The 13944-nt window shown below is 29.8% G+C and overlaps 1 protein-coding gene across 3 annotated transcripts in view; it reads right to left on the reverse strand.

The window, feature by feature from the left end:
- The window catches only part of LOC118201536 (protein kinase C, brain isozyme-like), a 435934-nt gene that overhangs the window by 89903 nt on the left and 332087 nt on the right, over positions 1-13944 (reverse strand). For all 3 annotated transcript variants that reach the window (XM_085818956.1, XM_085818955.1, XM_085818957.1), the window contains exons 8-10: positions 10009-10137; positions 1949-2122; positions 235-326 (exon numbers count right to left, since the gene is read on the reverse strand). In XM_085818956.1, coding sequence (XP_085675082.1) covers positions 235-326; positions 1949-2122; positions 10009-10137 — 395 coding nt within the window. The remainder of the gene's footprint in view (positions 1-234; positions 327-1948; positions 2123-10008; positions 10138-13944) is intronic.

Raw genomic sequence — 13944 nt, forward strand, 5'->3', positions numbered from 1 at the left:
AATTCTTTACAGTTCATTATCTTTTCCACGGATCTCAGTCTCTAACAACATGTGCGTATGCATGTATATGTGTATGTACACATACACATATACATGCCTACATGAACACATATATTCATCCATATGTGCATACATAAATACATTTATGAATCTGGTTCTGATAACAGAACAGTGCCCATGTTTGTTTAAATTATATATTTAAACAAAAGATTAGATTTTACTTTGCTGACTTACGTTGCAACAGGTTCTTTGAATTTGGCACATTTCTGAATTTGAAACATAAGGTCACCTCCATTGATAAATTCCATCACAAAATATAATCTATCCTAAAAAACAGAATCACATAAAAATGCAGTATCTTTTTTTCAATATTTCTGTATCAGAATTAAATTTATGCATTGAAGTATATGCATTACAATATCACACAAAGAGGCAAAATGGATTTTAGAAAATAATAAATATACTCAAACTTTAAAAAAAAAAAAATAAAATTTTCTTATAATACAATTTTTTTTTCCTGCTATCTGCATCCAGTGCCATGCAATTTTGCCATTTATTTCAGGATAATGGAAAGCTCAGAATACTTTTAATACAAGTTTTACATTGTCTCTTTCCTACTATGCAATTTTTATGCTAAAAATATGAATTTTGATGGAAAGAGGAATTAATATAAGTTAAAATTCTCAGCAAGCAGTACAGTAATAGAAACCTTGGTTAAATAAATGAAATATAACAAATATGCTTTCTGTATTACAACACTTAGTTGCTCAATGAGTGAAAATTTAAAGCGTTTTCAATGCAGAAAATGATTTATTAATTACATTTCATTAAAAATCACATGTGATTGAGTGCATGTGAACTTATGCATTTAGTATTAAAATGAGCAATATTCATAGGCTGTAAAAATATAAATACTAGCCATACAGATATTTGTTTTTTCTTTCATAATATTTTTCAAAAATTGTTTCTCATAAAATGCATCCTTTTATTATTATTTATAAATAGAACAGCACCCAAGAGCTGCAGAAATAGCCAAACAATAGCTTTTCATCAGTTTGCAAAATAACCAATCTACTGATGACTTTCTGCAAAGTTACAGATCATCAGAAAATTCTGAAAAAAATTTATGTGGATGAAGACATGCTACAGTGTTCCACATTATATCACAATATGATATAGTCAAAGCTACCTATAATATTAAATTTTTAAATCTTCAAATGTATTTGAAATTATACCATATTTCTCAGTGTAGAAGGCACACTTTTTCTTTAAAAAATTCCATCTCTAAAAACGAGAAGCATCTTATACAATGATGGCAACATTGGCCTTACAGCAAACAAAACCAAGGGTGAAAGATACTACAATTTAAATGTAAGTGCAAGTTAAGCCATAAAACGACAAGGCCTTCACTCACCTATTTCTAATAAAAAAACAAAATGTTTGAAATTCACAACAATTTCTTTCTCTTCCATTCATTAAAGAACAAAGCAATGTGAAGATTTCAAATGATATCATTTCTAGTTCATCTCAGAGAAGCTTCTCCCCTAAGTGTATATTAAGTCATCTTTAGCCTAAAGACAATGAACCACAAATGAATCCTTTAATGACAAGAACTGTCTATAGTAAACACAAATTGATATAATGTATTTGGGGAAATTGTACCTTATTCTATTATGTACTTTAGGAAGTACACACAGAAGGTCCAGCTAACAGATGGGAGTTCTGATCAAGATAATGAGCTGTATACTGAATAAATGTTGATTTCAATAACTTTATGAAATATTTTTCTCCTATTAATTTGTAATCCAGCAGGGTAATGGTAATAAAAACCAGTCTGTCAATCAAATAATTTTTTATTTTTTAAAATTTGTGGGCTTTAAAATTAAGGCATGTCTTATGCAAAGAGAAATATGGTAAATATATATAAAAGTATTAAGCTATATTTTACTGTTGTCTGGAAACAGGAGTGTAGTTGCACAAGAAATGGAGGTTTATTTGACAATGCCAAAACCCTCTTTTCAATCATGGCACATTCAACATCATCATCTTGGATTATGACATCTTTCTTCAAAATTTTAATTGCATATAATTCATCTGTTCCTTTTCTCTCAGCTAACATAACCTGGGGGAAAAAAATCAAACTAAGAACATATATGGTAAGCTTTCTGAATCATTAAGGAACATTATTTTTAAGCAAGATTAGCTTAACACATAATTTTCAGTGTAAAAGGACTACATGCTAAATTTTGTTCTTTAAAAACCAATGATTTAAGGAAAGGTTATCATGCAAAATCACAGCAGTCAGAATGGTGAAATGCTTTCAAAAACTTTAATTACACAGTGAGGCATGTTTTGTAGAAAAGAGAAATTCAGATTTTTGCTAGATACAAATGATAACATTTTTATTATGTTCAAACTTATTTCATTGGCATTATAAAACTACCTAGGAACTGCTTACAAGACAGAATATAGTAAACCTTGAAAAATTTAAATCAATAACGCAGCTTTTATAAAAAAATAATAAGCAAAAACTATTATTAAAACTGCTACACTATAAAAGGCATGAGAATCAAAACTATATTTATTATTACCTAAATAACAGAGAGTATCGGCATGAGATGATTTTAAATGCAGTTTGGTTTCTCTTGCTGAATATAAACAATTCAATACCATTGGTGGCCACCAGTGGCTACAATAACTGCTGCTACATAGCGTCAGCTGCATATTCCGACAACACATTTTTAGAGGTAGCATTTTTCATGTGAAATGTAACTTTATTGAAGTTTACACAGATCATAATAGCAAAAGAAGAACTGAGTTTACTGGATTGTGGTAAAGTTCACTACACTCAACTTGCAGCTGAAACACCAAAGGCCTTAGAAAACAGGAACTGTCTTATGTTTCTGTTAAAAAATAGGCATTGGCTTGTACTGATGTTAGAAAGGTAAATAATGATATAGTCAGGCTTTTTTTTTTTTCAATTTGATTCCAGATCAAACTACAGTATTCAGCCGTGTTACTCAATCACAAGTAAAATAAAAAATTATGAGATGCTGAACTTTTATACTAATGTGAATTGGGAAAATAAATATGCACTTTGAACAGACTACTCTAAGAGACCACAACAAGATTTCAAAAGCTTCAACTTCTAAAAACTTAAATTGCTTATCACAACTTTTCATATTATGTTGTCATCGTTTACTCGCCATTACCAAGATTAAGGCAAGCTTGGAATTACTGGATGCCGTAAACATGATTTGTTAGCTTCCTTACTTCATCAAAACTTTTGGATAAAATATATAAATACCAGCCAAATTATAATTATGGTAACATAAATGAGGAAGAATTCCTCACTAAAAAAATGCTTGAGAGTTTATTCTTATTACTGCTGCAGAATATAAAATGGAGAGGTAGAATAGTCACTCACAGTTTATTCTAAATTACAGTCTCCAGAATGCAGTTCCAAATTGTAATAACACTATAATATTTGGAAATTTTCTTCACTATTGCTGTAAGTATTAGTTGTAAGAGAAGAATGTTTATAAATACGAATCAGTTGAGAACCACGCAAGACCTAAAAATGAGTACTTTTCAGAAATCTTACTGCATTGTCTACCGACAGAGCAGCACCTGCAGTAATGAAAAAAACTTCTAAAATGTCAAAGCAATTTTTCTAAAACAAACAAAACAGCACTTTATAATATTAAAATTAAACCTTTATTTCATAAATAAACACAAAGCTTATATTTATTCCTCTGTGTGCTATTTTATTTTATAGATATAGTAAAAGCTCAGGAAATGCTGAATTCTGGATAATTGAGTGAAAAAAAAAAAAAAAAAAAAAAAAAAAAAAAAAAAAAGCCAAATTAGCGGGGTAAAATTTCCACTCTAAAATTATAAAAACAATCAGTTTATTTGTTATCAATATCAATATTGAAGGCCTACATTTGAAATTATTATTTTGGAGGGGGGGAAGTGCATTTTAGTGTTATGAAAGCCAACGCATTTTGTAAGCCTCATCCAATTATGAAATCGCACCAAACATGAAAAATGGTGGAGATGTTGCCAATTAGAAGTTTCAACAAACATGTTGTACTTTATTTAGTTAGATAATGAAGGAGATTTATGGATGCAACATAAAAAACTTAAATTGCTTATCACAATTTTTCATATTATATTGCCATCGTTTACTCGCCATTACCAAGATTAAGGCAACCTTGGAATTACTGGATGCCGTAAACATGTTTGTGGTAAAGTTTATTTCGTTGGTTGTGGTGGCAAAAGTATAAGTCACATGTTATGATAAACAGGAATATAGTGGCAACTTACCCCAGGACAAGATCCAGGTCTATAGCCCGCCGTGACGAGAAAGTGACAAACACGTGAAAACAGATTTAATTCTTGCTTTATTGAATACTAACAATGCTGAAGAGATATTTTTTTTTTTTTTAAATCTGTTGTGTCACATGGTGATATGAGGCCTCCTCACTCAGAAAGAAAGATAGATCAATTCTTCCACAGAGCCCTTCGAAGACTTGATATATTTCAGCCTCTATCACATGCAGGTACTCTTCATTGGGATGCCGGGCGAAAATGACAAGCCCGGAAAAAAAAAGAGATTAGCTTAAATTTTGTAGCTACAGCATAAAAGAGAAAGAAACTCGCTTCCTTCATACACACTGGAAGACCAAGAAAGCTTGCAGGATAAATTCCCAAACGTTTGCATTTTACCCCACTCTTACCGTCTTTCTCTATGCAGCATCTCCATCTCACACCTTCACAATGTCCTCCTTCTCCTCTCTCTAGGTGGACAAAAATTACCGCCTTTTTATAAAGTTCCACAGTTAAGTTTCGCCGCTAATGGAAAAAAAAATCCAGCGTCAGAAGGCAACCAATCGCAAAATACCTTCAGCTACTCAGGCAAACAGATGTCAAGACGCTAGTTGTCTGACGCAATACTTTTCTCCGCTTACAACAGTTGTCTGACGCAATACTTTCCTCCACTTACAACAGTTGTCTGATGAAATCTGTTCTTCACCTTACAACATAAGTTGGCGAAAAAAGGAAACAGTCACCAATGGAATCTGATGCAAATATCTAAATATTGCCATAACGTAGTAAATAATTAATTCAATGTGACCTCATCACAATGTTTGTTTTGGAATTTCCTTTCCCCTTTTGTACGTTGTTTTTATTTTTTTATTTTTAAACAGAAAGCATAAATAAGAAAATATTAAAAAGCATGTTGCAGACTTTTTTTTTGGGGGGGGGGGGAATTAAGAGATAATAATTTGAATAAATATACAGAGATTTCACTACTACAGGCATTTATTTTTGACACAGATGATAGTATGACAAGAATATTAGAAATTTTGCTACCAACATATAGGTAGCACTAGAAACCTATTTTTTCATAACTGATTTATCAAATTAATAAGCTATTAAAAAACAGTTGTTGAACAATGCCACTAACTCTCTCATTTCTGAGGAGTTTTAAATAAAGTTTAAAAAAACCGGTTTTTAAAGTAAATTTTCACATTCAAAAAACAGTTTAAAGAATTGAGATTATTAAGTAAAAATTAATTTTAAATTTATTTGATTTGCTATTCATTCTATGCAACTGGCGCAGCAAACACATTTCTACTAACAAACCAATTTACTAACAAGTGAAGGTATATTTGAATTTCTGTTAAATGAACTAAAAAATTTAAACACTGAAGTAAGTTTGAAATTATTATAAGCTTTAGAAGAACGAATTCAAGAAAGTAGACTAGTAGAATTAGCAATTCTTTTGCTGTATTTTCAAAACCCACAAAACACTTTTAGTTTGGCGAAGAAACCTTGAGTACTTCTGTTAGCTTCAAAAACCGAAATTATTAGTTGTCTGAAAAGATATTTTCTAGAATATTCCCAGATTCTTATGTGGAAACTGATTTTGATGACGAGCAAATCGAAAAAACTTACTCATTAGAGTAATGGTGTTTTTTTCTTTTCCTTTTTTTTAAAAAATGTTTTTTAAAAAGCCATGGAAAAATCAATTCATAAGTTTCTTGAAGAAAAACTTACAAATCCAACCACACTGAAAGCTGAATTTTCATTATTTGAGGCAATGAATAAAAGAACAAAAAAACTAACATTTGTTATTTATGCCCTGAAATCTATAAAACCAAGTTCAATAGCTAGTCAACGAGTATTTTCAATTTCAGGCAATATTGTGTCCAAAAGAAGAACAAAATTTAGCCACCATTCAGAATATTTTATGTTTTTTAAAATCCTATTTTCTTAGGAGAAATTAAAATTAGTGAAAATAATATAAATATTATTTTAAATTTTTGTTTGAGTTTTCGTTATTTTGTAAAAGTAATACATATATGTAATTCTTAATTTTTTTTTTATATTTTGACTTTGATATTGCTTTTATTTATTGTTATTTTATATAACTTAAATGAAATATTTTTCCCTATTCTATTTTTTTGACAAAAATTCGAAAACCGGTGTTTTGGAAATAAATTAGAAAACCGCTTTTTGTATAAACCGTAGTCTTAAATACGCTCATAAAAAGTTACATTTATGCAGCCTTTATTAACTACAACTGCAAAATTATTTATGTTACATTTTGTTTTTATCAGTTTTTATTTATTAACTGACATTTAGAGTATTTAAAATTACTGGAGAGCAATTTTTTTTTATTAATAGGTAGCATATATAGTAAATAAATTTCAGTGAATGCAAGATACAATTTCTTAAAGTGTATGAGAAAAATAAAATCACTTTTTAAATAATCCATTTTATCATACTGATGAGCAACATATATAATTTATAAAAATCAGTAAAAAAATAATGCACAATTTATAATTGGTAATGGTAAGCACTGGATCGGAGATTCCCGACAGAATGGATATGATATGGACCCTTTGGAAGTCAATAATAATCAAGGAGTAAAGCGGGGATCAATAGCCAAATAAGGCATCAAACAAGATCCCATTGAAAAAAAAAAATTAAATTCATGAATAATTATTATCTTAAGTTCTTATTCGAAAGCTGTCCTGTTCATATCGACACTTGAATCAAACAGAATTCCAGTACTTTGATAACTTAATGCAACTGCATTTTTTCAGAAGATATGTTATTACGTACAAGCTATTTGCAAAATTTAAAAGATTTTAATGTTTGCTTCCAAAATACTGAAGATTTGAAAATGCCAGCATAGGTCATGTAACTGATTGCACTGAAAGAGGATGTTCAAGCAGAAGTCTAATTCAAAACAAACGAGTGAGCTAAGTTTCATAATTTAAAAGTCATCTGACAGAAATATCTAAAAATAAAAGTTGTTACCAAACCCAACATTATTAACTCATTTTCTCTTTAAGTCATTTATGTATATGATTATGTTATATGGTGCATATTACAGAGAAAATTTAGTACTGTTCTGTTATTGGGACCTGATTTAGAAATGTGTGTTTATATGCATGCATGTGTGCATAAATAAAAATATATATGCATACGTAACATACATTTCTGAATCCTGTCCCGATAACAGAAGAGTACCAAAAAATATGAGGGGGGTGATGAAGAAACCCATTTTTTACTTCCTTGAATGGATTAAAAAGGAAGTATTGTAATCGCGAAAAGTTTCAGGTATCATATTTCAAGGTGAATATCCATTTTTACTACTATCGAATGCAATTTAACAATGTTTCTGTGTGACATCTGTATGGAAGTACAGAATAAAGGACTCTTTCCCCCCAAAAAAATTATAAAACTAATTTAATATGAATTCTAAAGAGAATTTTTCGTGGCGTCTGTGCATATGTAAGTACGTATCTCACATAACTAAAAAACCAGTAGCCTCAGAATGTTGAATTTTTATATATAGAACTGCTATAACATGTAGATGTACACCTCGTATTTTGGTTGCAATCTGCCGCACCAGAAAGTAGATAAATACACATATCTACTTTAACAGTAGCAAAGTGGATATATATAATATGTATATATATATATATCTACTCTGTTACTCTCAGTATTTTTATTCTTATATGTTTGTAAATTGTACATTTTTTGCTTTAAAAATGATTGAATTATGTTGCTGTTACTTTTCAGTTATGGTTTTTATGACATTAGTAAATCTGTATGCAATATTTGTAGAATTATTAACAATTTAAAAGTTGTTTAAGTGCAGCTAAGCCTAATTATTTTTGCCATGGCGGCCATGTTTGTTTACATTTGAAACTTGGTATAATAGTGATTTGTTGCCAATCTATAGAAACTAAGCTTTGCAACAACAAAGATAACACCTTCTTTTATTATTGCGAATTAAATCATACTTAATCCATTCTGGAATTTATTCGAGGAAATAAGTGTTAAAGATTTATTTTGTAATTTTTAATATATATATTTTGAGTTTTTATGTATTTTAGCCTTGTAGAGAAGTGAGGACTGAATTAATTGAATGAGAAATACTGAATGGTCTGTGAAAAACTGCTTCCTTTTTCTTTTTTAGTTTGTTTAATTTCTTTTATACATCATTTTAGATTTATTATAATATTTGAATAGAACATGTGGCAACGATTAGATGATATACATTTTGTGCATGCCGAGTTAAAAAAATGAATGAAATGTAATGCTGTTAAGGGAACTTAGCGTAGCGCCAGAGTGTCTCTATGGTAAACAAATATAGTGAATTTTAAAGAGTGCATTTATTCTATTGTGGTTTATGCGCTATCCACGAAGTAGATATAATTCAATCCAATAAGTTTAAATGAAACGCGAGAAAAAATGCGTATAATTTAATATTTCGTACAAGGAAGTCATATGTGTACACATCAGATTCTTTTTATATGAGATTGATATAAGAAAAATTCCTGCATTAAATAAATTAAATTTTATGGCTTGAAACATTTGAGCATTACCAGCTACCCTATATATAATTTTTATTTTATGTTGTGGCAAGAAAGCCATACTGGATGATAAATACGAGATCCTATTACACCCACATATAGTGACCAAATTTTGAAATACTCACTATAGGGATATAGTAAGGAATAACTACCATCAGTTCAGTGTAAGCTGTTGCTAGTCTATGAGGAGAATCCAATGAATAGATGAAATGTGTGTCAAAGGGTTCATAAACTTTGTCTTGGTGATTGCAGCATTTAGGACTAACCGTGGTCAGGTAGAGCATTAACTGTTGGTGTAACTAACAATTGATGAAAATGCATCAAGTACAGAGGAGCTAATCCAAAATGAAAGATGCATCTTCATGAAATGGATCCTGGAGCACAGAGATATGGCAAAAGGATCTGTCTTAGTGCTAATCTAATGAATACAGAAACGTTTATGCTAAGTAGGCTACCTGACTTTTGAAAAGGAAGACAATGTACTCAGAAATAACACATATAATGATCTTCTGCAAAGTTTCTCTGGAATTGTCTCGAAGGCTTTAATATCATCATCACGCTTAATGAAATCAAACTTGATGCAATGGGTGTGCACTTGTATCATGAATATACAAATAATAGCTGTAGTCAATAAAGCAAATGGATTGTATGTGACATTTTCCAATGACTAAAGGGCCAATGCTTGTACCTACAAAATTTCATTTCTGTAATACTTACAATTACCACGCAATAGTAGATTGTGCATTATTTTTGACTGATCTTTGTACAATATGAAAAATAAATAACAGGTCTTAAACCTCAGTCACTTTTAATAACTTCAGATTTTTCTACGAAAAAAGAATTAACCCACCCAAAGTATTATCTTGCAAAGTGAACACACTTATATCAATCATAATTCAATCATATATACACATACAAGTTTGCATCAAAGTAGATAGTATACCATTAGCATAACTTAAATATTATTAAGCACCTCCCTTTTTAATAAAAAATTCAAAATCAAATAATTTTCTTAAGCACATAGATATGTAATATAAAGCCTAATTTTTCAAAAAGAAAATTGACTTTGGAATAACATATGATAATAATAATGTATTTTGATGTATACCTTTCCAAAACTTCCTTTCCCTAGAACCATCAAAAAATTAAAATCAGAGGCTCTGATGATGTCTTGAGAACTGACGTTATGAGGAAGGTTTTCACTCTCATAAGATCGTTGACTAATTGTCATGCGACACTAGAAAAAGAAAACAAAAATTCAAAAGTTAATCGTGTAGTAATTTTTTTTACTACATTTTTTAATTGAGAAAACACAAAACTATAAAGCTTAATTATATAAAGCAGATGTATATTTAAGTAGAAAATAACGAAAGCTCCCAGCCCATGGCTTTTCTTTTATGAACCTGCTTTTCCTCTGTTCTCCTGTTGCTAGTTTTCCATCTGATAAGTTTAATGACAAAATCACTACTGATACAATCACTTGAAAGACATGCAAGAAACCGTATGTAACAAGTTTACATATTCCTCCTTAATGGAAATAATATGGTTTTGTGCAAAGATAGTTGTGAAACAGTTTTTCAGGGTTCGTACACATTTCTGCACATGGAAATTAAGTACTTTTAAGGACCATTAATGAAAAAAATTAAGGACCTATGAGCAAATAGCAAATTAATAAGTTCAATTAAAAATACTATCTATGCCTGAACTTCACTTTTATAATACCATCCAAAAAATAAAATAGATCCCTACGTAGGATGCATTATTATTAAATATAACTTAATTAACATAATTATTAGTAAGTTTGAGTATAAAATATACTTTATGAAATTTATCAAACAGCATTAAATATTTTACACTTATAATAGTTCAGCATATTTGAAAGAAGATAAGTGATATTTTATTTATGTTTTACTAATATTTATGTTTAGCTATGTTTCATGTTGAATTTTTTTTTTTTTTTTTTTAATGTCTCATTACTTGCTCAATCTAGAGGTTTAGTGAATATCCAGGTAGATTTTATGTCAAGCGTCATAGGTTAAAATGAGAAGTAAAATCATAATAAGAATGATTTATAACAAAAGACTGGCTGTTGTCACTGCTGTTCCTTGCCTAAAGACAGACCTGCAGACCAGAACAAAACTGAAAGGCCTAATGTGGGCACGGTTAGCTAGTTTTTAAAGTTAGTTGGGCTCTGTCTGTTGGAGTTAGTGTCGTACCTCCGTGTAAAGTTCCAGGAATTAAAACCCAGTTAATATACTTTAAGGTGTCGTAGCTCCGTGTACAGTTCCAGGGGATATAATCCAGTTAATATACTTTAAGGTTCCAATAAGCCACTAAAGCACCAGAGATGACACTAAGCTGCTTTGTATTATTTTAGGTCTCATTAGATACGAAGAATAAGTTTTACATGAATTTTTACATTTTTGTGTTTTACCTTGTACCACACTAAGAAATAATGAAAGGCAATAACTCACTTTAATAGGCACAGATAATTTTTAAGGGTAAGCAGTTAGTTATAAATTAAATTAGATAGTTAGATAACCTTAGTCATTATGGATTTACATGACCACTATTAAATTTTACCTATTTTTTTAACAATACTGTTAAAAGTACCTATTAAAAATCACAATCTAATAAAATTTCACACTTTAAAATAAATGCAATTTATGTCATTGATTCATCAACGATATTAGGATAATTGTACATTAAAAGCTGCAAAACATTTATGTTTTATAGCAACAACACTCAACAAAATACTTATGCTTCTTTTTAATTTGAAGCTTGGCCGGACATTTTGGCTAATTTATATCAATTTCCTTCTCTTTAAGCATCTTTACTAAGAATTAGAAATTTCTCTCAATATGCAAACTAATGTTCTCATTAGTTTCTGTGTGTTTTATCTCCTAAATTGTCAACCTCTCCACAATGTACCTATGAGGGTTTACTTGATCTGGTAAAAGTTAAATAATCCAAAAACTCCCGAAAGACATGAAGCAAATTATTTCTCAAAGTAACTTTAAAGTCAGACAAAGGTTTAAATAAGCCTCTTATTTAAAAAGAACTTAAAGGTATGTTCTTATGCTAACCAAATCAATTAAAGTTTGGGGTGATGTAATTAAACAAAAACAATCAAATTCAAACAAAAATGTGGACTAGTGGTCAAAGACTATACAATTTAATTTTAAGCTGGCTAAGTAACTCTACTGTCATAACAAATTCAAATGTCGGCAGCAGTAATGCAAAGACGAATAATTACAAATTATCAGAGCTGGCAGGAACTAATGCAAGGAGCAAGTGGAGGTCAGAAACACACTCGTCTTACACTCCAAACACCTCAGTTTAAAAAATGTCTAGGTGATTCCCATTCTGGGGAAAAAATACAAAAAGGAAATTATAGTAAAAGCTGAAATTGTAAACAACTGGGTAATTTACATAATAATACCTGTACATATCTTTGAAGAATAATTTTATATATTCAGTTTCTTTTGTCTACATTTTCTTTTCATTTTAGAATTTTTGGATTTAATTAAATATTTCTGTTATTCTAAAAAAAAAAAAAAACTGAATACATTTAAAATGTATAGAAAAAGCTGCTAATTTTATTTCTTTAGTAAGTTATTCACTTTAGTTAGTTATTCACAAGAGATATGAAATATATATGGTAAGGGCCTGTTACAGAGCTGGTGTGCAGAATTTTTAGAATTTAGTGACACACCCAGCAAAAAATGTAGAAATGGCAAAACTTTTAGAATTTAGAGCAGGCACTGGAAGCAGAATTTAGAAAGGCACTAGTCAGCAAAATTTAGGATCTGCACAGAGAGGTTTAATATTCCACGTGATTGCACTAGGTGGGAAAATGCCTAGCGTCAGACTAATGTCTGATGCATTAAGACATATTAGATGAATTTTTTAAATTGCCAGTTTTAAATTTCTTTATTAATCAAAAAATTCCTTTCTATAATGCCTGTCCATGTGATAAGATTAGAAGCATTTTTAATATTTTCCATACTTGTGTCTAGTGAAAAGTAGAGAAAATAAAGAGAAGATAAGAATGTTATAAAAAAGATTCTACTATCAGAAGTAAAACATTCAAGTATTATGTTTTCGTTGTTCTTCCAGATGCTATCCAAAAAGTAAGAAATTCATTGCAAATGTTCTGTAAAATACATCCATTACGTGTTAATACCATAGTGACATTTTTCATTTTGTCACATTTTGCTAAAATCTTATGGAATCGTGAGTCTATAAATCTTGCCTTCAAATCTTTCTAAACTTTTCAAGTTGCAATGTCTAACGTCCTGAAGAAAAAATACCCCTACCAGTTTTGTAACAGCAAACAGCCAGAAATATTTTGAAAAAAAATCAGACAAAAAAGTGTGAAATTAATTCATTAATTTTATAGAGAAAACTGATGCATATTCTGAGAATTCGGAATACTCTGAGACAATTACATGAGAAAACTGTTATCATGAAAAAAATTGAAAAGATATTTTTAATTAATATGTTACTTTTTAAATATAATTTCAATATAATACCATTATTTTAATGAAATTGATCAATGTCAGAATGTTTAAAAAAAATCATCAAAAAATTCCCAGCTCTTGGAATTTAAAATTTTCTATAGAAACTGATCTTAAAAATCGCCAAACTTAGATCCGTTCAATAAAGGAATTCACATTCCCAAAAGCGAAAAATTGTTTAAGAGCTCTTCATTAGAAAAAGTGAAATAATTTCGAAATACTTGTTTCACTTCTTGCTCAGAAACTCGAGTATCCCACCACTTATATTAGAAATAGGAACAAATCATAACCCATTCAAATAACCATATTTATCAGTGAATCGTCAAAAATATACCTCCAAACTGCTAATTCACACTCAAAATGGCAGTCGTAAAAACAGACAGATATTTCACATGATTAAAATTAAGGACCTTCTGCCGATTTTGGCCAAAATTAAGGACTTTTAAGGACTAAAAATCGATTTCAAAAAACTTAAGGACTTTTAAGGACTCTTAAGGACCGTACGAACCTTGTTTTTGATATCT

The sequence above is a fragment of the Stegodyphus dumicola genome, chromosome 6 (assembly GCF_044657685.1).
Source record: "Stegodyphus dumicola isolate Sdum_Otavi_A_Nest chromosome 6, ASM4465768v1".
In the NCBI taxonomy this organism is placed as follows: domain Eukaryota; kingdom Metazoa; phylum Arthropoda; class Arachnida; order Araneae; family Eresidae; genus Stegodyphus; species Stegodyphus dumicola.